Below are 21,263 nucleotides of genomic sequence, written 5' to 3' on the forward strand. Positions count from 1 at the left end.
AAGAGTGCTATTACTCACAATGTTTGAATTGCATTCCTGTACAGCACGTACCAGTGTCTACCTCTTATTTCCCAAACAGGAAGTTGTAGATTGCCCAATCTTCAGCACCCCACAAGAGTAAGGGTGGAGGGGTCTAACTAGTCACACTTAGGGATGTCAAATTTTGTAAAGTGGGGAGTACATATTTTGTATTTAAAAAAGGAACGCTGATATTTTGGTTTGTGCTACTATACGTGTGCTTGTTACGCAAGGAGAAGAAAGTTCATAACTGAACTGCATTGTAAACAAACAAAGCGAGCAAACCCAGCAGACACAATAAAGAAACAGGAAGGCGTGGGCAGAGATCTGAACCTGAGTGTAAAGCTCAACAGCGCCACCCTGTGATTGTTAGTGGAGACTACCCAAAATTACAGACGAGTTTTCCCGTAAAAATTGACAGAAAACACAAGATTTTGTCTGCTTCTTTTCATTCATATTTTTTGGTTTCCTTGCAACATGTAGAAAATAAATCAATTAAAAACAGAGCCACGGAATCTGTCGTATATCTGTTTATTTGAAAAGGCAAACATGTAAATAATAAAATACATTTTTAAGCTCAGCATGGAAAACAGGACAACTTGAGGTGCTGATGTTGAATCCCTTGATCAAACGCAAAAATGGTGTCAGCACACCAACTCCTGATTTGAAATATATATAATCAGAGTTTGTCCATCAGTAGGACAAATCTACATTCAAAATGAAAAATAAAAAAAATAAAAAACAAATTGACAGCTGACCGACTCATTTGTTGAATGCTAATAGCAGTAACTCACTCTATATCTCACCTCTTGATTTACAAAAGCAGCATGCTAAAACTCAATATAATCATTCAAAACAGCATTTGCAGCTCAGGGCGACGATCTCCTAAGAATACTAGTGTTTTGTTGTTGTCTCCCTGTGCTGGTGTTGGCTTTGTTCTTAATACCTGGTTCCCTGTTCAAAAACAAATTGCTACAGAATAGGACGTGTTTATATTGCTGGCAAATAGTTGGCTCTGTTTATGTCTTCTCTCCAACCACTGGGGGAGAATCTACACTAGTTAGAAACATTGTCCACAGATTTTTTTTTGATAGCGTTTGTCCTCATTAGGGCAATGGGTAAGTCTATCCCATTTTACTTTTTGCAGCTGTGCGTACGTGGGCAGGGGTGTGGGCAAGGGTGTACCCTGCACTTGTCACCTTCAATTGCTGGGAAAAATTATATCTAAAAACTACTAATCTGCCCTACAATGGAAATATTTGCATTGTTGAGAGTATGCCTATGCAGCAGAAAGAAAATAACATGAAGTCTGTTTCCCATTTTTCCCTGTAAAGTGAAAATATTCATTGTAAAAAAAAAATAATTTTTTTTTTAAAAGAATCATACATAAAAAAGTTTAAAATGGTGACAAATTTCCTACACTCTCAAACGCTGAAACCACATTCCGCCCAACTGACAGTCGAATACCACTGCTGTGATGCAGAAAAATACAGCACAGCGGTGTACGAAGCTTCACCTTCAAGGGCCGCATACAAAAAAAATATATCGAAAGATGCAAGGTCCACTTGAAGTTCTTCGCTAGTTTTTAATACTTCACCTCTCATGTATAATGAGGCGAGCATCCATACATTCACGGACCTCACACAAATGTTGACCAAAACAGCGGCACTTCCTTTCCATGTTCACTCACTCTCGTTTTAACTCGACCCTGTCTAGCTTTTTTTTCTAGCAATGAGTCACTGAATCCTAATTTCACCATTCAGGTAGGTGATGACAATACAAGGTTTACAGGAAAAAAATAAAGGATTAAGACAGGTTTGTTTTGAACATGTGGTTAATGGCTTATGATTATAAAGCACATATCTATCTTCATGGTCTTTAAGGGCTCTTCCAATTTCACCTTGAAAGGACAAAATTGCTCATTCAAATCGCATGAGGACAAAAAGGTATTGGATCCATACTAAATGTAAAAATAGGATTCCTATTTTTCCCCAGTGACCTTACTGATACTTTTTATTTTTTTATTTTAACAAGAGAATGCTCTCAATAGGATGTTTAGTAGCCTTAGCTATTGCATAAATGCTATGCAGATGGCAGCCAAATCATGGCTATCCTCAGACAACAACCGTGCCATGCCATTGACCAAATCAACAGCTGATATTTTAATCACCCATAAAGCCTTTTCAAACTGCATTTAGTTTTGCCAACAGTCAGGTTAAAGTCTGCCAATATTTAGAAGCTGCTAGTGTAGCAGCCAACCAAGAAGTAAAAAGGAGGCATCTCCCACTTGTTGGTCAATCACTGATAGCACGCTGAAAGCATTTTACCCGCTTCATTTTGGTGTAGCATGATGTCTACTTTTGTCCAATATATTTTTGACTTTTGACTTTGACTTTTAATTGGCATTTAACCAAGTGAACTTTCATCGAGCTCATCGACTGACTGAAAGTGAAACTGGACAGAATGTTTCACAAACATTAGCTGCATCAAGCCCGACTGAGTTCAGCGTGATGAGTGTTGATGAATGAAGTGCGAAAAGGCCTGACGTGCTAACCTTTGTCAAACACTGTCTTTGTTTCCTCGTCATTCTAAATGCTGGAATTTTGTACCATCTTTCATAAATTCTACATTTGTGTGGCTATATGTACAGGACCATATTCTATTACTCAACAGCGTATGTGCAGCGAAAATGTTTGGTCGGGTCGTTTTTTTGTTTTTTTACTCACTTATATAAAGATGATAATTTTCAGCAATATTTGATGTCCGATTAGCAACTCAGTCCAGTCACACTAATCATTTTTTATAAGTGTAAAATGACTATTCCAGCATTCATTTCTATTTGGATTTTGCACTTCAATTACTGCATTTGTTGGATTTTGTACTTCAGTTATCGTATTTGTTGGTTAAAATGAGTGCCGCACATTCACAAGCACATACGTGCATGGTCCCATAATATAGGCTCTTGCTTTTATCTCGGCATATCGAAAGCGCTTTTGAGGGAACGGCGCTGCTTTGTGTGTTTAAGATGACATATGTAATCGGGGACGTGATATCTTGAAAAGACCCTGAGTGTTCAAGACTAACATTTGGCCAAGCTAGTCAGTGGATGGACAGAGGAAGGAAAAGGAGGGAGAGGAGTTGGAGAAATCAGTGGTAAAAGGCTCGATAGCAAACATAAGCACTGAGCGCCAGCCCCGTGCACAGGCACACGTTGGCCAAAAGGGGAGACCAATTGTAAGGCTCGGCAGGCGTTTCCACTAACTGGTGAATGGGGGTGTCCTTTGCTTGATGTTGCTCCACATCCTGCTGAGGATGGGTTTTGATTTCAGTTTGGGGGGTCGAACCTTGGGGTTCCTCGTGACCACCAGGAGGTGGTAGCGGGTTTACTGCAGTTCTTCTTCGCAGCTCATGGTCTTCAGACGACCTGCACAGGGGAAGCATATGGCTGAATAGCAGACATTGTACCTCCAAAAACATGTAGGACAGCAATCCCAAAAGATGTCGCAACACATCACAGTTTGACTTAAGGTTTGCCGGTTTGAATCCAGATTCCAATACCCGCTGTCCAAGTGCCTATGACTAAGATGCATAGATTGTCTCCAGTTCGAAATTGTAAATGAGAACATGTTCAGCTGCTTAATATCTTATGCCATGAATGTATATAAACTGTAAAAATAAGGTACTAACTTGTAGTTTTGGAAAATAAATTTTGCTGTTGTACAAAGAGGGTCATATTTGCAGTAAGTCTTAAAGAGCATATGACACGAGAAAAAAAGTCTTAAATGGCATTATTATGTGAATTAGAATCATATTTTGAGACGATTCGACTATATACAACAATTTAGAAAAGCACAGATGACGAGAAATTTGTTTTTTAATCTGCCGGTTAGCCACGCCTACCATTATAGGGCTTTAGCGTCCCCAACAGGTGGATGACGTCAGCGGTAGACTGGGCTCATCAGTTTTAGTATTCAGCCCATTGAGGGGGAATTATTCAGAACGAGGAAAACGCGACGAAGAGAGCCGCAAAATGTCATTGTTTCTGTCTCTTTACTTCAATATTTTTACAGGATATTCTTTTTATCCAAGTATTTTCCCCAATAGCTATATAAATGGCTTGAGAAGGACCAGTCAGCCCATCGAGGGGGAACTATTCACAACGAGGAAAACGCAACGAAGAGAGCCGCAAAATGTCATTGTTTCTGTCTCTTTACTTCAATATTTTTACAGGATATTCTTTTTATTCAAGTATTTTCCCCAATAGCTATATAAATGGCTTGAGAAGGACCAGTCAGCTCGTCGAGGGGGAACTATTCACAACGAGGAAAACGCGACGAAGAGAGCGGCAAAATGTCATTTTTTCTGTCTCTTTACTTCATTATTTTTACAGGATATTCTTTTTATCCAAGTATTTTCCCCAATTGCTAAATAAATGGCATGTTCATGACAAATAACAGTCTTGTGGTGAATGGAATATGAAATAATAAAAATGCATTTATTCAGGACGACATGGCAAAATTACTCCATAATGGTCAAAAATGTCGACTTCACCTTTACTGTCGCACCTCCCGAACGATATTTTATGACACCTAAATCGGACATATGTCATTTCCCTTCCCCGGCTTCGGAAAATGTAAACAAACCAGAAGCCGTGACAGCTAGCCGACATGCTAACCCGAACCGAGTGATGTTTCAAAGTCTTCGAAGTGGAAAATCACACATAACTATCCTGGATTATTTGACATGACGACCCGGTTGTCGATTGTCTTAGTGGATCGGCAAACCGCCCGGCGGAGAGCAATTTACAGTTCGTTCCCCGGAGGAGGGTGGCTGGATTTGTTGTGCAGCTAACGTGCTGCTGCTAATTAGCATTAGGAGAGCTTTTTACATGCCTATCACTGATCAAACGTAAGTAGTCCTTCATTTAAAGGAAGTTTGTAGTGTTTACTTTGTAATCGCTGTATTCGTATTTGACATCATACAAAACAAGATGTTTACTCACTTCCTCATAAGTCCAATGGTCCCACAGTAAATATCCACGGTGAATGGGAACCTTTTGAAACTCCAAAAAGGTGCATACGCCTCTCCCTCATACAGAATGATTTTTCTGCAGCCGTTTGGCTGGCGTGATGCGAAAAATAAACGTATTAATCCGCAAAATCAGCTGAATCCTTCGTCCTCATACACAACAGTACACTGTAGCGTGAAGAGGACGTCTTCTACCGTACACGTCACAGCGCCCTCCTCCTCAATGCAAGACCGAAGCCGGAAGTCACTCATTTTCATGGCGCGGGATTAAAAAAACTAAATAAAAATAGCGATCGCTTCCACACACATCCAAGCGGCCCACATCATTCAGGGGCATAAAATACCGCGTGTATTATGAAATAAACATGCTTTTTCGTGTCACAGGCACTTTAAGTAAATTAAAGTTGCAGAAATACATTTGGAGTTCTAGAAAATGTAACATGCAGTCATAGAATTCAGCAACGAAGAATTACAAGTGCCGCGCACTCGTTCTACACACAAGCAACTTTTGCACCCTATGCTGCACTTAATAAGAAAATGTGTATTGTACTGGGCGCGCTAAACACGATCTGGTTTGTTAACTCAATAATACTCTTATGATAAGCCTCTTCCCAGTTCAAATGATTTGAATGGTAAGTGGAGTGTACTTATATAGCGTATTTATCTCCACGTCTTTACCATGCCCAAAGTGCCTTATATTAGCTCAATTTCACACACCAATGGACTGCTGTCATGCAAAGCGCTGCCAGCCACTTCTGGAAAAATAGAGTTCAGTCCCTTGGATTGTAAGTCTATCTTTGTCAATGGCACTTAACTTAATCATTTGCAGCCAGTCCTCCCTGATGAAAAAAATCAAGTACAAAAGAAAGTCAGCTTTTGACAAGCGATTATGGGGGTTGTAACATACATGAGAAATCACGGTACTAAGCAATGTGTTACTGGCACCTTGATGAATATATGGCTGCAGTTCCTTAAAAAAAGCTAAAAAGTCCTAAAACCTCATGAGTCATGTTCCATCTCGTGATCCTAGTCACTTCCTGTTCATAGTATCAATCGTCTCTGACAGCAAGTTGTTTTAAACATTCCAAGCAACTGTTACACATAAATATTTAGATTGGCTTGATGGTAATGTTACGGTTAATATTTCCATCTGGTGCTGCCCAATTACCCCCTTGAACAAATCTGCATTCATATCATTAATCACTTAAATTTAGTGAGAAGGATTACCGAAACTCGGGAAAAAACAATGGCTCAACTTTGCCATTTTGAGGATCTCTTGGAGGGGGGAGTGGAGGGGGAGGAGTAAATTCAGGGGGATTATCTTCCTCATTTGAGAACTCCCTCCATGACTCCTATTAAGACAAATAAAATACAGGTGAATATTCACAATACCATCAAATGATGTCGTAATGACGCTGCAAAACTATTGGAAAAGTCCTTGCCTGCAATGACAAGTCTCCTTTGAGGTATTTAGCACCTTCAATGACCGCAAGGTAGGAGAAGCGTAGTTGATCAGCCGTCTGAATCAACCCCATGCGATGGCGGCGCATCTCGAGTAGAACATCGCGGATACGCACAGACGATGGGTCCTTGCGGAGAGACATCTGGGGGAAGAAAATAAATAAATCTGGCGTTTATGACTCACCAACAGAATGTAAGGAAAATTGATACTACCATAATTGTCTTTAAAAGGAATGTATAATGGTGCACAGAAATGTGTGTTGAGGGGGTGTTTCACAAATAGTGCATGATACTAAATCTGCTTCAACTTTTCTATCATTTGCTGTACAGTACAATCGGTAAGTAAAGTTCAGGTTGTACTGAACTTTTAAGTACAATACAATTACCAGTAATCATGTGTTTTCAAAGATTGACTTAGAGACAATTTATATTTCATCTTACATGCAATACATTTTTAATAATTGTCCAAGTGTTTATTTTCCTACATTTAAGAGTATTGAGGCAAAACATTTTTGTACATCTAGGAATATTTAGATAAAACAGGGAGTCTTTCAGTAGATAAATAGTAGTAAGGGCACTCAGACATCCATTCTCCGCAGCTGAACAGGACAGGTTTAAAGAGAAGATAAAGATATTTAAAAAAATAAATAAATAAAACTTCAATGAACCAATTAAAAAAAACATTTTTATATGATTATTCAACTAAGGTAATCACTGGAATAAGCCACAAAAAATAGGAAAGTGACAGCCCTAATCAAAACACTAATGTTTGTTTTTGTATTAACTCAGTACAAACCAGTAATAGGCAGGTGTCCACCAAACAGAAGGTTCCAGAGCGTCCGATGCCAGCGCTGCAGTGCACCACTACTGGCCCCCGGTCCGAATTCATACAACCCGACTCCCGAACTTTGAACAAGAAATTAAGGAAGGAAGCCGGAGACTCAGGCACCCCAAAGTCAGGCCAGGTGGTGTAGTGAAAATGTAAGATTTCACGTGTCTCGAGTGTCTGCCGAGGAGAAATGTCACAAACGCAAAAAATGTTGGCAAAAATCAAAAAGGACAAATGTGACGTCTTACTTTCTGGCCACGTAGAACTTACAGAAAGATTTTCCAGCTCAAGATGACGAACTGTGTAGTACGATTTGATGTCTTCAGAAACAAAGGTGAGCTTGAAGTTGGTGTCCTCAAAGATAGCATCCCTCTCTTCTCTGTGGGGCCAATATTGTGCGCACTTGACCTGCAACAGAACACAGATCAATCATTTTGGGGCAGGAATCAGAGGAACACGCGCAACGAAGCCGGCTGCTTACAGATCCTTTTTCGATTACTCTGTTGAGCATCACAACACCGCAACACCGCTGCTCCCACACCATCTCCCAGAAGTGACCACATGTGTTGGGTAGGGGTCCCTAATAACAGCATTATAAGGTGTCATGCAAACGTGTACAAAAAACATGATCAAAACATATATTCAACTGATTGGCTGGGTAGGAATCAATGGCAACGAGAAACGAAGTTTGGTGTCAGTCAGTCAGTGCAAAGACACATACACTCAAACTTCAAAAGTTTGAAACTCATGCACCTAAAATGTAAAAACCGGGATTTAATTACCTCAATCTAGTAAGCACATTCAACACTCTCCTAGTGTTAATTTCGTTAACGAAAACAAGATGAAATACGATCCATTTCTCATTGAACAAAAACTAGACGAGACAAAACCCACATTAATAAACAATAACTAGTTCGAAATCAGTACGCATTTTAGTCATCTAATAGATATGAAACAAAAATATTATTTCCCCAACTAAGACCACGATAAAGTATAGTCATTTTAGTTCACGAAATAGAACAGGATGAGAATTTTTATTGTATAATATAGCACTTCCTGTTTCCTTTGCTGTACATAGCTCAGCGTATCACCCGTTTGTAACCCCACAGTGTCTCACACATACACAAACACTTGACTTGACATTTGACTGGAAGTATAATTGAATGACATATGGAACAGTAAAATGGCCAGGCTTCAAAGGGAGACTTGACGTGTGAAAGCATTTTCGCTACATAAATGGGAGAACAAACCCTAATGCAGACCCGTGACGCCCATTAGGCGATCTAAGCAACCGCCTAAGGGCGCACCAGCATCCAAAAGTAATCCAAATAATATTTGATGATAGCAGTATTCAAAAAATTATACAAAACAATAAAACAAAAGAACAACAAAACCGTTCATAATAAGTCTTTAAATAATAATTAAATCATTTTTCTAGTGTGCCTTCTGCCCGTTTCACTTTTTCCTGTGATGCGATAATTTCACCACACAACCTAGTCTCACTCACCACCCAGCAGACGAGCGAGCTACCTGAAGGTGCTATTTTTAGCCTCTGCAACTGAGCGACGTTACGGTGACAAGTCAACTTCATGAAAAGACAAAAGCCCTCCGGGTCAGGAGAAAAAGAAAGGAGAGCAAAGACGTGAAGAAAAACAGAGGTTTGTTGTGATTATTTTTTTCAACAGCATAAGCACGTAGACTTATCGCAACTGCAAGCTAGCGGTTATTTAGCTTCATTATCCAGGCTGTTGTTTTAGAAATATTTTCAGTATTCAGCCAGCTGTGGGTTAGTTTCAGTTAAATTTACTCCCCCTCCAATTTTAGAGAAATTTGGACAAAGTTTATGGGAGACTAAAATTGTCTTGATTATTTTCACGTAATGTGAACCACTTTGACCTTGTGTTAAATTGTGCTTTTCAAATAAATTTGCCTTGCCTAAAAGTGCCAAGGTTAATTAAATAAATACACCATCAAATATGGAATTAATAATTTCAAAGTTCTGAGGTATGGGGGACTAAAACTGCCACGGATTTAAATGCAAACATTTGTTATTAAATGTGTCATTAATTCATTAAAATAGCGATCACGTTCATGTAAAAACTTTTTTTTGTTGTTGCTATCATATATTATTTAATTCATTATTATTGGATAGTCCTGTGTAGTTGCCGTGCTTCAAGAATGTATTTTCTTTTAACTACGCCCATCAAAGATAGTGGCCAGATCCAACAGACAGGTACAGTAGGCTGCAAGAATTTAGGCGCTATTATGGTTATGTCATGCTGGTTTCACAATCAACAGCTATTTGACTAATATAATGTAACATTCCACTTTATTGTCTCTGTAGATGCTCTTCTGAAATATTTTCCTTCTACCTCTGTACATCCTGGGCCATCTTTTACAGCGAACTTATCCAAATCAGTCTAAGTCTAAGCCCACCAAGTCCAGGAAAGAAGTGCACCTTCCAAAACAACTGTCATATGAAAGTGCAATAGATGCTTCTGCATCAGTGAAGACAAGGTGAGTAAGGTTTTAGGTCAAGGTGGGAAAAAAAAAAAAAACTTTCATTTCAAAGTGCTCTGTGTGTCTTTATATAGGTTTGTGTCGGTGGGGTTAATCATATTGTTATAACAATTGTAATTTATTTAATGCATTTGTTTTTGAAGTGTTTGTTATTGGTGCTTTTGAAAAGTTATGACAGCATTTTTTTTTTAATTTATGCACTTGTTCGTTGTCTTTTTTATATAATAAATTACAAAGAGATAATGTGCTTTTTCAGTGTGAGTGTTTAAATATATGTGGTAAAAGAGGGGGGGGGGGGGGGGGGGCAACAAATGTGTTGCCTAGGGCACCAAATTGGTCAGGAGCAGCCCTGCCCTGATGTTGGGTTGTAGAAAGCAACGTGGACAAAAAATAAGTGAGAAAATACTTCAAATCTGAGGAGACACATTAATGTTCATCACAAAGAAATGCAGGTACGTTAACATGAAGTTGTTGTTGTTGTTGTTAACAACATTTCAGCAGACCAACGTGGTGTTGCGTGTCAGGTTAACTCATAAAAATAACGCTAAACCGGCACCTTAGCACTAATGCTAACTTTTGCAAGCTTTTTAGCATGTTGGTAATTTAGCATCTAGGTACTAGTTGTACTAGACATGCAATTATAGTTTCAGATGGATTGCATATTGGTTTTAAGCTGACAAAAAAAGAGCTAATCTCATAGCAGCAAGTGAACTTTTGTGACTATCTAAAATGCACAAAACACATACCGGACAGCTATACACAGTGTTGGGAGTAACGCCGTTATAAATAACGCCGTTACGTAACGGCGTTATTTTTCAGTAATGGGGTAATCTAACTAATTACTTTTTCCGCTGTTACAACGCCGTAACAGTTACTGACGGTCAAAAGCGGTGCGTTACTTACTCTCAATAAATTGAAGAAACTACCAGCCGTGTCGAGTCGAGACTCTGCTCTGTTGATTTGTCATCCGAGACTTGGGGTGAGTTCAGGTTCAAGAATAGCGCACGTACTTCTGACTCCAAGCTGTTTGTCCCTGCTCATTCAATTAGACAATGCTTTCCAAAGTTTGGTAACGTTTCTGTGTTTGCTACACCTGATGCTAGCCTCGTTCCCATCTCCCACTGTCAGCCAACAATAATTCTGCTTCCATCTTGAGGACGGCAGACGCTTTGACGGTGACGTGAATTGTCGGGAAACGGGCCTACCTGAATGCAGCCCCTCGAGAGATGCGATGGAAGTGATTGTGATTGGCTGAGGGTTAGAGTCATGTGTCTTGGTAAGCCAATCAGAGCCGGGGATTTCACAAGCAACCCGGAACAGCGCGTGCGGCAAACACACACACGCAAAACAGATGCACAGGGTCGGGATGGCAGAGCATTCAGAAGAAAAATTGTCCTTTAAGAGGTGGAGATATAGACACTATTTCAAGTTTGTCGAAATTAAAGGAAAGAACCTGCATGTAATGTGTAATTTATGTCCCGGGGCAAAGCTTTTGTCGACATCTGTGGTAAGCAGTTCAAATCTGCTGAAGCACCTAACAAGTTAACTACCTGTCTGTTCTTCTCTATTCCACTGACTCGAATAGTGCTCAGAAAATTTCAAATTCTTTGACATACAAAAGTTCTTTTTAAAGTAACGGAAATAGTTACTTTCCCGGGTAACTAGTTACTTTTACTATAGAGTAATTCAGTTACTAACTCAGTTACTTTTTGGAAGAAGTAGTGAGTAATGTAACTAATTACTTATTTAAAGTAACATGCCCAACACTGGCTATACATGACCGCAAATATGAAGTTGACGCATTATTTTTTTGGAAATTAAAATAGTTAATATACTATGCTTTACTTCAACATTCACATTTCCTGTGCACTTCTGTGCTCCATATGTTCATGTTACATATTGATTATCAGTATTCTATTTATTTACATTTAGGGGCTTTTTGTTTAAATTGTTTTGGTTCAAAAATAAATTTGAAAATGGAATCTGTAAAACTGTGTTTATCAAAAGGATGAGAGGAAATTGTATTTGAAATAACTTTACTTAAGATGAAAATTCTGTGTATTGCTTGCTGACCAAACAGCGAATTGTTAAAACCATTGTCCTGATGAAAAACTAGGCTAAAAACATCAAGAGTTTTTGTCCGCTTACTAAAATAATATTGTCTTTGACTAAGATAAAAACTAAAATGCTGGACTGGACTAAACATTTTTAAAAAACAAAACAAATATCACTACAACCTTCACAACTAACTAACACGTCTTCTTCCATTATACATGTTAGTAGAATAACAATGCAGAATCATTCCAGAAAGATGATTACCTGAGTAAGGATATAGTTCCTCTGCGCCTCTTCCACAGTTATTAGGCTGGCATTAATGTAGTCATTGGCACTTTGCTGCAGACATATTCTACTGTGGTCAACTTGGGGGAAAAGGTAAAACTGATTAATCTCTTTAATAGTGGTTTAATAAATGGAAGGCAGGTCGCTTACATGGGCTCACATCCCGATAGCGGTTCCGACTCTTGTTTTCTTGTAGTTTGGCCACCTTGCAGGGCAGTTCACATGACTGTTGACGGACCTCCTGAGAAAAAGGAATTATATACAATGCCATTATGTTATAATTTTGAATCACGCTTCACTTAGCATAGAACACTTAAAAATTTATGACAGTAAATTGGAAGTGTACACGATTGAAACGACGGCTGCAGCTATCGATTATTTTAGTAGTCGATTAATCGACGGACTTGTTAGTTCAAAAAATTGAGTAATCGGATAAGGAACATGAAAAATTAAAATACCTGAGCTGAGCCTCAAACGGTTTTTTTTTTTTTTTAATCAGGATCTATGTACAACAAAAGAACAATTGGCTAACTTACACAGAAAAAGTCCACCTGCTTAAATGCTATAAAATGCAAGTTTTTTTTTTTTTACAAAGCGCTTAACAAATGGTTCAGACGCATATTCCCACAAAAAACAGCTAAATATACCTATAAACTGAATTATGAATGCATTAAAAAACATTAGCTCAAAAAAAAAAAAAAAAGCTTACGTTGGTCTTAACAGGGAGCAGTTGGATTCAATTTCAGCCATGTGAAAAGAGGCAGACCAGAGAGCAGTGTCAAAAACGCCACTTTAATTAAACGAATACTTGAAGCAACAAAATTTGATTAAAATATTTTCCAATAGAATACTCGAGTTAATTGATTAATCGTTGAAACAAACTATGAAGTTGAAATCCTCTGCCAAATATCGTTTTGTGCATTGTAGCTGTTCTTGTTTCATTCTTCCCTTGTATTCTTATTTATTGAATTGCTTATAAACGTCGTAAGAGGGGAACGATTCAAAGGGTCGTTAAAAGAAGCGTTCGGTCACTTCTACAGAGTTTTATCAACAGATAGTTCAGGTAGGACATCATCCTACGGTACACATTTAGGCTACTCCACCTCCATCATAATTAGTCGCATAGGTATCATTATGCAGCCGAAACTCCCGTTGACCCACCTGGTAAATGGCGCTCCAAATCCTGTTGTCATCGATTTCCCGAAACTCGGCTTCCATTGCTGACAGTCCAGCTGTCGATCGTTCGTCCCCCGCTGCGAACAACTCACCTCGCTTGAAACGAGACGCTTTTTGACTCCTAAAAGTGTCCCAAATGGAAGAGAAGAACGCCGCCGCTATTGATTAGTTTTCAATCGGGGAATATCGATGACGAGATAATAAATCGGCCCGTTGCTGGTGCTTGTTGTTAGCGGAAACGAACCGCGGGCAGGCGCCTCCAGGAGTGCTGTAAGCTTTTTAGCTACTTGCTAACTGCCGTCCTCGCCAGACAAACAACGAAACGATTACGCGTAAATACAAATATAAAATGTCACCGCCGCCCCCTTGGATATAAGGCGGGCTCGTAAATGCCAAGAAGGATAATTTAGAAAGGAGGGAACGTTCACTTTACCATTGCTAAGGCTGCTGAGTGGAAACACCAGCGGGAGCGCGCACGGAAGACATCTTGATCCTCAGAGAGCGCGCACGTACTGTACGTATCGTAGACGTGACGCAAGCACGTCGTGGTGAAGTCAAGTCTTCACCTACAGCTATGAGTTTACCTAAAATCAATTACACTCGACAGTATTTATTATTATTATTTTCATTTTCTGTTTCATGAGTTTTTTAAAAACTAATTCTTTACATACAATCGCTGATTTCAAATATGCCATCATTTTTTCCCCTGCATGTTTTTTTTCATGCAATCAGCGTTTTTGATACTATTATAGTTGCAATTAGGCCTGCACAATATATCGCAATGTGCGCATGCGCAATAGTCCCATCGCAGGATGTGCAATTTTTATCAGTCTTCATCATTCACAGATAAACCCCCTTAGCCTGGATTAAACCATATTATATGAATACTAGGAATGTCCCGATCGCATATTTTTGCACTCAAGTCCGAGTCCAAGTCACCTGATTTTGAGAATCTGCCAATACAGAGTATCAGAGAAAATCTGATACGGAAAAAAAAGTATTTTTTTTTTTTTTCCACTTTGATGCTCACGCTGCCGAGAACAGCCTTTTCCTTTCACAATGAATGAGTTACCACAGCACACTTCAGACTTTGTACCAAGCTTAAAGGGGAACTGAAGAGGTTTTCAGATTTCGCTCTTAAGTGTTTTACTCAGTTGAATTGTATTCAATGCGTCATTCGCTCTCTCAAAAAGTCACATAAAAAAAAAAAATAATAATTGACCGCGTAGTTTTTGAGTTATGGCCATAGCAACACCGTAGCAACGAGGGACGCGCCGTCCTGCCGACCCCTACCTCGTGACGTAACTTCCAGGAAGCCTCGCCACCACTCTGAACACGGAAATATAGCACCACGCTATCCTCGCTATATATTGCAAACATTTTCTTGGTTTTACTCGCGGGATTCGTCATGCCATCTCGATGTGTAGCGATATGAATTACTCACAGGAAGACTCGAGACTCTAGGAGTGGTCCAAAAAAAAAACTTCTCCTGCAAAGGTTTGGACCGTTTTTGTTAGCATGCATACAGGTCCCCAATCGGCTCATTGTTTTCATCATTTCAGCCACGACAGCTTTGAAAACCTACAGCAATGCAACCTTGGTTTTCCAAAGACGTAAGTAGAACATTAATGGCTTTTTTTTTTTTTTATAAACGATGGGGACTCCTACTGCCAGTTTGTTGAAGTGCGACATTTTTTTTTTTTTTTTTTTTTGCTGTTGGCCTGTCATAAGTAGATAGGTTGGCTGACATGTCGTCTACTCATGTGATTTTATTACTATATCAATAGGTGTTATGTAAATTCAAATGTCCCCAGCACCAAATAGGTCCTTGGCTCATTGTTTTTTTATATTTCAACATCAAGGTCTGCCTATTTGAAGAGGGAACAATAGCATCAAATAGATGCTGCTATGACTGGGGCATTATTATTTGATCACCAAGAAATTATTATTAAATTAAAATTAGGATTCATCCAATATTTTCATGCTGCTGTGATTTTTTTTCCCCTCCAGGAAGCCAAACATAAAAAAATTAAGTGGCGGAAACCCTCAACACGATGAAAAAAGCGTTGCAAGTCAGTTGCCACCCAGTTTCCCAAAATCAAGAGAGAGTGGGTCGAGTCATATGATGACCCAAGTGATGCGGTGTCCAGCGATGACGACTGAAGAGATCCTATGAGGCCTGCCAGATGCTGAATTTCTTCCGTCTGCGACATCAGATGACGATGATTTATGTATAGAGAACACTTCATGCTACAGAAAAGAGTAAATACATATTTCCCACTGCCATTATCATTTTTCAATGTTGCGCTAGTCCGTTGCTATCCAAACTTTGTGTTGCTTACTAAAATTATGCTCTTTGATGTGTGCCGTTGTGTGCTTGGTATAACATGTTGTGTCACAATCTGACAACGAAAGCTCATGCTGATTCAACATAAACCTGGTATCATTTATTATTGCGGGCTATTGAATATTTTTTCAGAATGTAATATAATTACAATATATTATATACCAATAGAATACATTAAACAGTCAACAAAATGTGTCAATGTTGTTAACAATTTATGGTTTTATTTTTTTAATGAAATTCATGCCCCTGTCAGTGCTTCAGCCTCCGCAAGTTTGGCTCTCACGTCTGGGATCTCCTGATGACACAGGCATACTCTTGGAAGGGTAATTACTTGACGGTTTACAGCAACACCTGGAAAATAAAATGGTTTTGTCATTTATTTTGAAATATCAATAACATATCATTCATTTAGCCACATTTGGGCTAGCATTATCATATTTAGATTGGTAGGCGCTGTCCCATTACCTAAAATCCAGTTTTAGCTATGTGTAGAGCATTCATTTAGCCACATTTGGGCTAGCTTGATCATATTTAGATCGGTAGGAGCGGTCCCATTACCTAATATCCAGTTTTAGCTACGTGTAGAGCATTGATTTAGCCACATTTGGGCTAGCTTGATCATATTTGGAGGGTCTTAAGGATAGGGGATACCCAGGACTTGAATTGCATCTATTCATCTTTGTTGCATCTATTCATCTTTGTTGCTTCATTTCTAATTTCATATTGCCTCTGTTAAGCCCTTTGAGACTTCTGTTGTGATTGAGGGCTATACAAATAAAATTGAATTGAAAATTGAATTGAATTTAGATCGGTAGGAGCTGTCCCATTACCTAATATCCAGTTTTAGCTATGTGTAGAGCATTCATTTAGCCACATTTGGGCTAGCTTGATCATATTTGGAGGGTCTTAAGGATAGGGGATACCCAGGACTTGAATTGCATCTATTCATCTTTGTTGCATCTATTCATCTTTGTTGCTTCATTTCTAATTTCATATTGCCTCTGTTAAGCCCTTTGAGACTTCTGTTGTGATTGAGGGCTATACAAATAAAATTGAATTGAAAATTGAATTGAATTTAGATCGGTAGGAGCTGTCCCATTACCTAATATCCAGTTTTAGCTATGTGTAGGGCATTCATTTAGCCACATTTGGGCTAGCTTTATCATATTTAGATCGGTAGGAGCTGTCCCATTACCTAATATCCAGTTTTAGCTATGTGTAGAGCATGGAAAAATATACAACCATGTAATCGCATTCTAAATCACGATGCTGGACTTACCACTCACTCTCCCGTTCGTGAAGTGTCGAGCTGTCAATTGGCGTCATGACGCCATCTGCTGTGTCAAGTAAATCGCTGTCATCTGACGCCTCAGGTTCAAACATGTAGTGATTAATTGTGGTTCATCTTTCCTGGGAGCCTTTGCCATCGGTAGCGTCACGAAAGAGCGATCCTGAATGGTTACCTTTGGTGGAAATATCACTGACATCGTTGTTGCTGCTATGTTAGCTGTGGGTAGTCTTCTGTTGCCTACGTCACACTTCCGGGTTTGCGAAGGGACCATTAACGGAGTGCAAAAAAAAATAAAAAAAACGAAAATTATCCTTACAATTACGTGTTGATAATGTCATGGTGGTTTTGACGAACTTGTCCCAAGTTTATATTCATAAAATTACACCAAAATCCGGAAAGGTCTTCAGTTCCTCTTTAACGATGATTAACACATTGGTACCTTTGATCGTAGAGCTACTGAGGCATCTCTGGCAAGATAAAAGCTACAAACCTGTCAATCATCGTTACTTTAAGTACCAAATGCCAGCTGCACTGGTGACCAAGAAAAACAGTTTGGTCATACTGCTTTTCAGGAGGGAGGGTGAAAGGCTGTACAAACATGAAGCGAAAAAACATACATTTATTTTTTAAATTAAAAACCCGATTCCGATCTTCTGAAAAGTGGTGCGACCGGCCCGATTTCCGATCATGTGATCGGATCGGGACATCTCTAATGAATACAATGTGATCATAGTCAGTCAACCAAAGTCTTCCCAAACAGAGCTATTCAAGTCTGGTGTAAATTCTTCTTGTTTTAATAACGCAATATACCGCAAACCCCCCAAAAATTGCAATGTCAGTTTTTTCCAATATCGTTCAGCCCTAGTTGCAATATAGTGATACAGTATATACTATATAGTCATCAATCTTCATAAATTGTAGCATTTTGCATTGTTATAGAAATGTTTTTAAATCATTGTCAACATATCATATTTACATATTCACAGTACACGTCACATTGTCCCTATTTGCTGGTCTCCTGTGTCTGCACTTGTCCAAGCATTGTATAACAGCAGGTATTTTTTTGTTTATTATTGTTACTTAGGGGCTATTTATTAAGTGCCAGCACTTTAGTATAAATACCGCTTTGCAATAATTTTGCATCGCACAAAAAAAAATCAAAGAAAAGAAATGGTGTTCACATTGGGGATAAAAAAGAACAAAGTTAGATTTCAATTCACCAACCCAAAATCACGAAATAACAAGTGATTGCAACAACGCAAAAATGTTTTTGTTGTTGTTGTTGACCAGTGTTATTACTGAGTGCAAAGATTTTTAAAAATGTATACAATGACACATAGACTTCATAATGATATTGACAGGTCACAACCGTCATACACTGCGCCTTGCCTTCAAGTAGGGGGCCTCCCCACATCAAGAGGAGTTATTCTCAAACACGCACGCAGCGATCTAACGCCGGATTTGGGTTGAAAAAGTACACAAGCTGTACTGCATACAAACAGGAAGGATTGTCTCAGGAATGATTTGTTCGAGGATTTAAGGTAATTATTATCTTGTTCGTACCATGCATGCATTTTGAAATATTGTATAAAAAAATCAATGGGAGAATGCCGCTACGGCATTGGCGTCGTAGTTCGCAATATTTACGTAAAATAAATGCTAACTGCCCCTTTTTTTTGTTGTTGTTGTTGCTTTTAACCAAGAATTGAGACTGATTTACTTCCATATCTATAAAGAATTGAGGGATTTACGCATTTATTCAGAATAATTTTAAACATAAAAAGCTCTTTGTCTGTGTTTTCATTCGGTCAGCTTTGCCAGAGATAGGCCCTCTATTAATCGGATCTGCGCCCAGTGTCCCGTCAATATCATTATGAAGTTTATGATAATATATATATAAGTTTTTTACATCTGCAAATCTAGATGTTTAAACTAAATTCAATCCCATTTTTTTAAAAAAAATTTTGATTGAAGTTTAAAATATATTTCAAGTCTCTTAATATGCAGTAATAACAAAAAAGTGTAAATTGAGAATTAATTTCTAAATTTCACAAATAAATGTGTGTATGTCTTTGTATATTTATTTACTTCACTATTCATTAATATGTCATTTACAAAGTATGTACATTTTTTCATGTTTTTTTTGTAATTTAAATGTTTTTTCTTTCATTTTTATTTCGATATATTTTATTGTAATACCTCTTTAGAAATATTTGTTTTATTTCATGAAAACGTGTTGAACTAGATTGTTTGTATTTTATACTGTTCAATTAAAAAAGGAGGCCACAAATTTGAATAAAACTCTCTGTTCTTCTCTTGAGAAGCACCCAAATAGACATCAAAGATAGAAAAAGCAGCGCCATATTGGTCAGTAGAATGTAAGAAAGCTGTGAAAGAAAGAAATGAAGCCTCTATATATGGAGGGCTGAGTGGGACAGAATGAAATGAAATTTTGAAATAAATACTTAAATGTGTCATTAATTAATTACAATGGGAATTAAATAGATAAAAGTGTCATTAAATGTGTCATTGCTGAATTTAAAAAAATGCTATTTTGATGTATAAACGTATATAATTATTTCACTATTTTATTAATTATGTCACAGACACATGTCGCAGCACTTCATGAAATTATGAGCAAAACTTGCTGTCACTCATCCTCCACTTGTTTGACCTGAGTAAAGGAAGCACCACCTAGTGTGTCAGAATATAGCCACTTTCACATCTACCTGAACACTGTTAAAATCCCGGGATTAAAAAGGGCCCTTGTGTGTGAAAGCAATTTCCCGGGTCGATTGACACAGAGATTAAGCAGACATTTAACGGGTCGCGTCGTAGTATTATATCCGGGACTTTCTCGAGACAAGGCGTGTGTGAAAGCATGCATTTGTTTCCCGAGTCACAGCACAATGGCTGATGACATAAATATCATGGCGGGTCGATCGTCATTTCGTCTTTCTTCGCAGGAAGACGAAAAGCAGTAGACAAACACAATTATCAATATGGCAAACTGGAAATGGCAAAATTAAACTGAAAACATAACCAAATTAAATTGCTACTGAATCGTAAAGCTGAGGAAGAAAGTCCATCGTCCATCTTTGGAAATGTGTGGTTTATATTGTTGTCAATGTTAGGGTCCGCAACTGCGGAAACAAGGTTGTACCTTAAAGCAAAAACCAATGGATGGATGCGTTTAAGAGTTTATTAAATACAAATAAAAATACTTGTGATCTCTGAAAATGGGGAATAAGACAATGGGTCAGTGACGGTAAGTCGACGGGGATCAATAATAGAAACCTAAGCAGTAGGCAGAGAGCTGATAAGACAACAAAACAAATACACCCAAATAACAGCACAACGTAGGGGATTTCAAAACAAGGGCAGCCGACGAACAAGCTAGCAAATGCACGAAATTCGAGAGTACAAGGTGTGGAATGGCGCCCAGCTAGTTAATATCTTGGCACCCTTCTCTTGGATAGCCTGGTTTAAATACAGTCTTGATGAGCTTGAATTGGCTGCAGGTTTGACGTCGAGAACGCTACCATAACCGGCTATGTAACAAAACACGATCTGATCAACAAAATGTGACAGCCGATGCCGACCAAAAATTACATAATGTCCAGGTTACAAAATCGCGCCAGCAGCCCTCCCCCCACAAAGAGCGCCGAGCCGGCAACACGGGACACGTCTGTGAACGTGTTCAATCCCGCATCACCTTACATGGGAATTTACTGGGATATGTGTATGAAAGGGGTTTATGTTTACTGGGTCTGTATCGATCGATGATCTAAAATTGACCCTTCTTGGCTTGATGTGCTCGATAACCTGTCAGGTGTTATTAGTTAGTCCCGCCTACTAACTTTGATGAGTGAGTTTGGTAGATAAAATTAATTAATTAAGTGTCCATTAAATCATAGATCAAATAGTGAAATAATTATATATCTTTTAAGATTCAATGGGCTGGTATTTTGATGAATTATTAACACATTTAATGACGCTTTTATTTATTTAATTCCTACTTTAATTAAATAAATACTTCAATGAGTCATTAAAAATGTATTTATATTAGGGCTGTCAAAATTATCGCGTTAACGGGCGTCAATTAATTTTTAAAAATTAATCACGTTAAAATATTTGACGCATTTAACGCACATGCCCCGCTCAAACAGATTAAAATGACAGCAAAGTGTCATTTCCACTTGTTACTTGTGTTTTTTTGGTGTTTTGCCGCTGGCGCTTGGGTTCAACTGATT

The 21,263-nt window shown here is 38.5% G+C and overlaps 1 protein-coding gene and 1 long non-coding RNA gene across 4 annotated transcripts; one reads left to right on the forward strand and one right to left on the reverse strand.

The window, feature by feature from the left end:
- Positions 1-539: 539 nt before the first annotated feature.
- ptpn1 (protein tyrosine phosphatase non-receptor type 1) lies at positions 540-13,919 on the reverse strand. Of its 3 annotated transcripts, XM_057830263.1 has the most exons (10): positions 13,806-13,919; positions 13,358-13,493; positions 12,347-12,437; positions 12,176-12,276; positions 7,818-7,916; positions 7,607-7,744; positions 7,304-7,513; positions 6,489-6,650; positions 6,274-6,398; positions 540-3,442 (listed from the first exon to the last, which is right to left on the reverse strand). In XM_057830263.1, exons 2-10 carry the CDS (start codon positions 13,412-13,414, stop codon positions 3,166-3,168), a joined length of 1,260 nt encoding a protein of 419 aa, XP_057686246.1. In that variant the 5' UTR covers positions 13,415-13,493; positions 13,806-13,919; the 3' UTR covers positions 540-3,165. The 3 variants fall into 3 exon arrangements, with proteins under 3 accessions (XP_057686246.1, XP_057686244.1, XP_057686245.1); XM_057830261.1 differs by having other exon boundaries at positions 7,304-7,744; XM_057830262.1 differs by lacking the exon at positions 13,806-13,919 and adding an exon at positions 13,617-13,799 and having other exon boundaries at positions 7,304-7,744.
- A 10-nt stretch (positions 13,920-13,929) lies between these two features.
- On the forward strand, positions 13,930-16,445 carry LOC130912306 (uncharacterized). The gene is made up of 3 exons (XR_009062590.1): positions 13,930-14,869; positions 14,935-14,985; positions 15,383-16,445. It is a non-coding gene; the product is annotated as an uncharacterized LOC130912306 (long non-coding RNA).
- Positions 16,446-21,263: the final 4,818 nt, after the last annotated feature.

Source organism: Corythoichthys intestinalis, chromosome 2 (genome assembly GCF_030265065.1).
Source record: "Corythoichthys intestinalis isolate RoL2023-P3 chromosome 2, ASM3026506v1, whole genome shotgun sequence".
Classification (NCBI taxonomy): Eukaryota; Metazoa; Chordata; class Actinopteri; order Syngnathiformes; family Syngnathidae; genus Corythoichthys; species Corythoichthys intestinalis.

What these genes read in the sequence shown, in the direction of transcription:
- ptpn1 (XM_057830261.1), bottom strand. Translation starts at nt 13,414, where the DNA reads ATGGAAGCCGAGTTTCGGGAAATCGATGACAACAGGATTTGGAGCGCC. An exon ending in GAGTAATCGAAAAAGGATCT is followed by an intron (nt 7,745 to 7,817) that starts GTAAGCAGCCGG and finishes GTTCTGTTGCAG; the next exon opens with GTCAAGTGCGCACAATATTG. An exon ending in TGGACACCTGCCTATTACTG is followed by an intron (nt 6,651 to 7,303) that starts GTTTGTACTGAG and finishes TTCTTCCCCCAG; the next exon opens with ATGTCTCTCCGCAAGGACCC.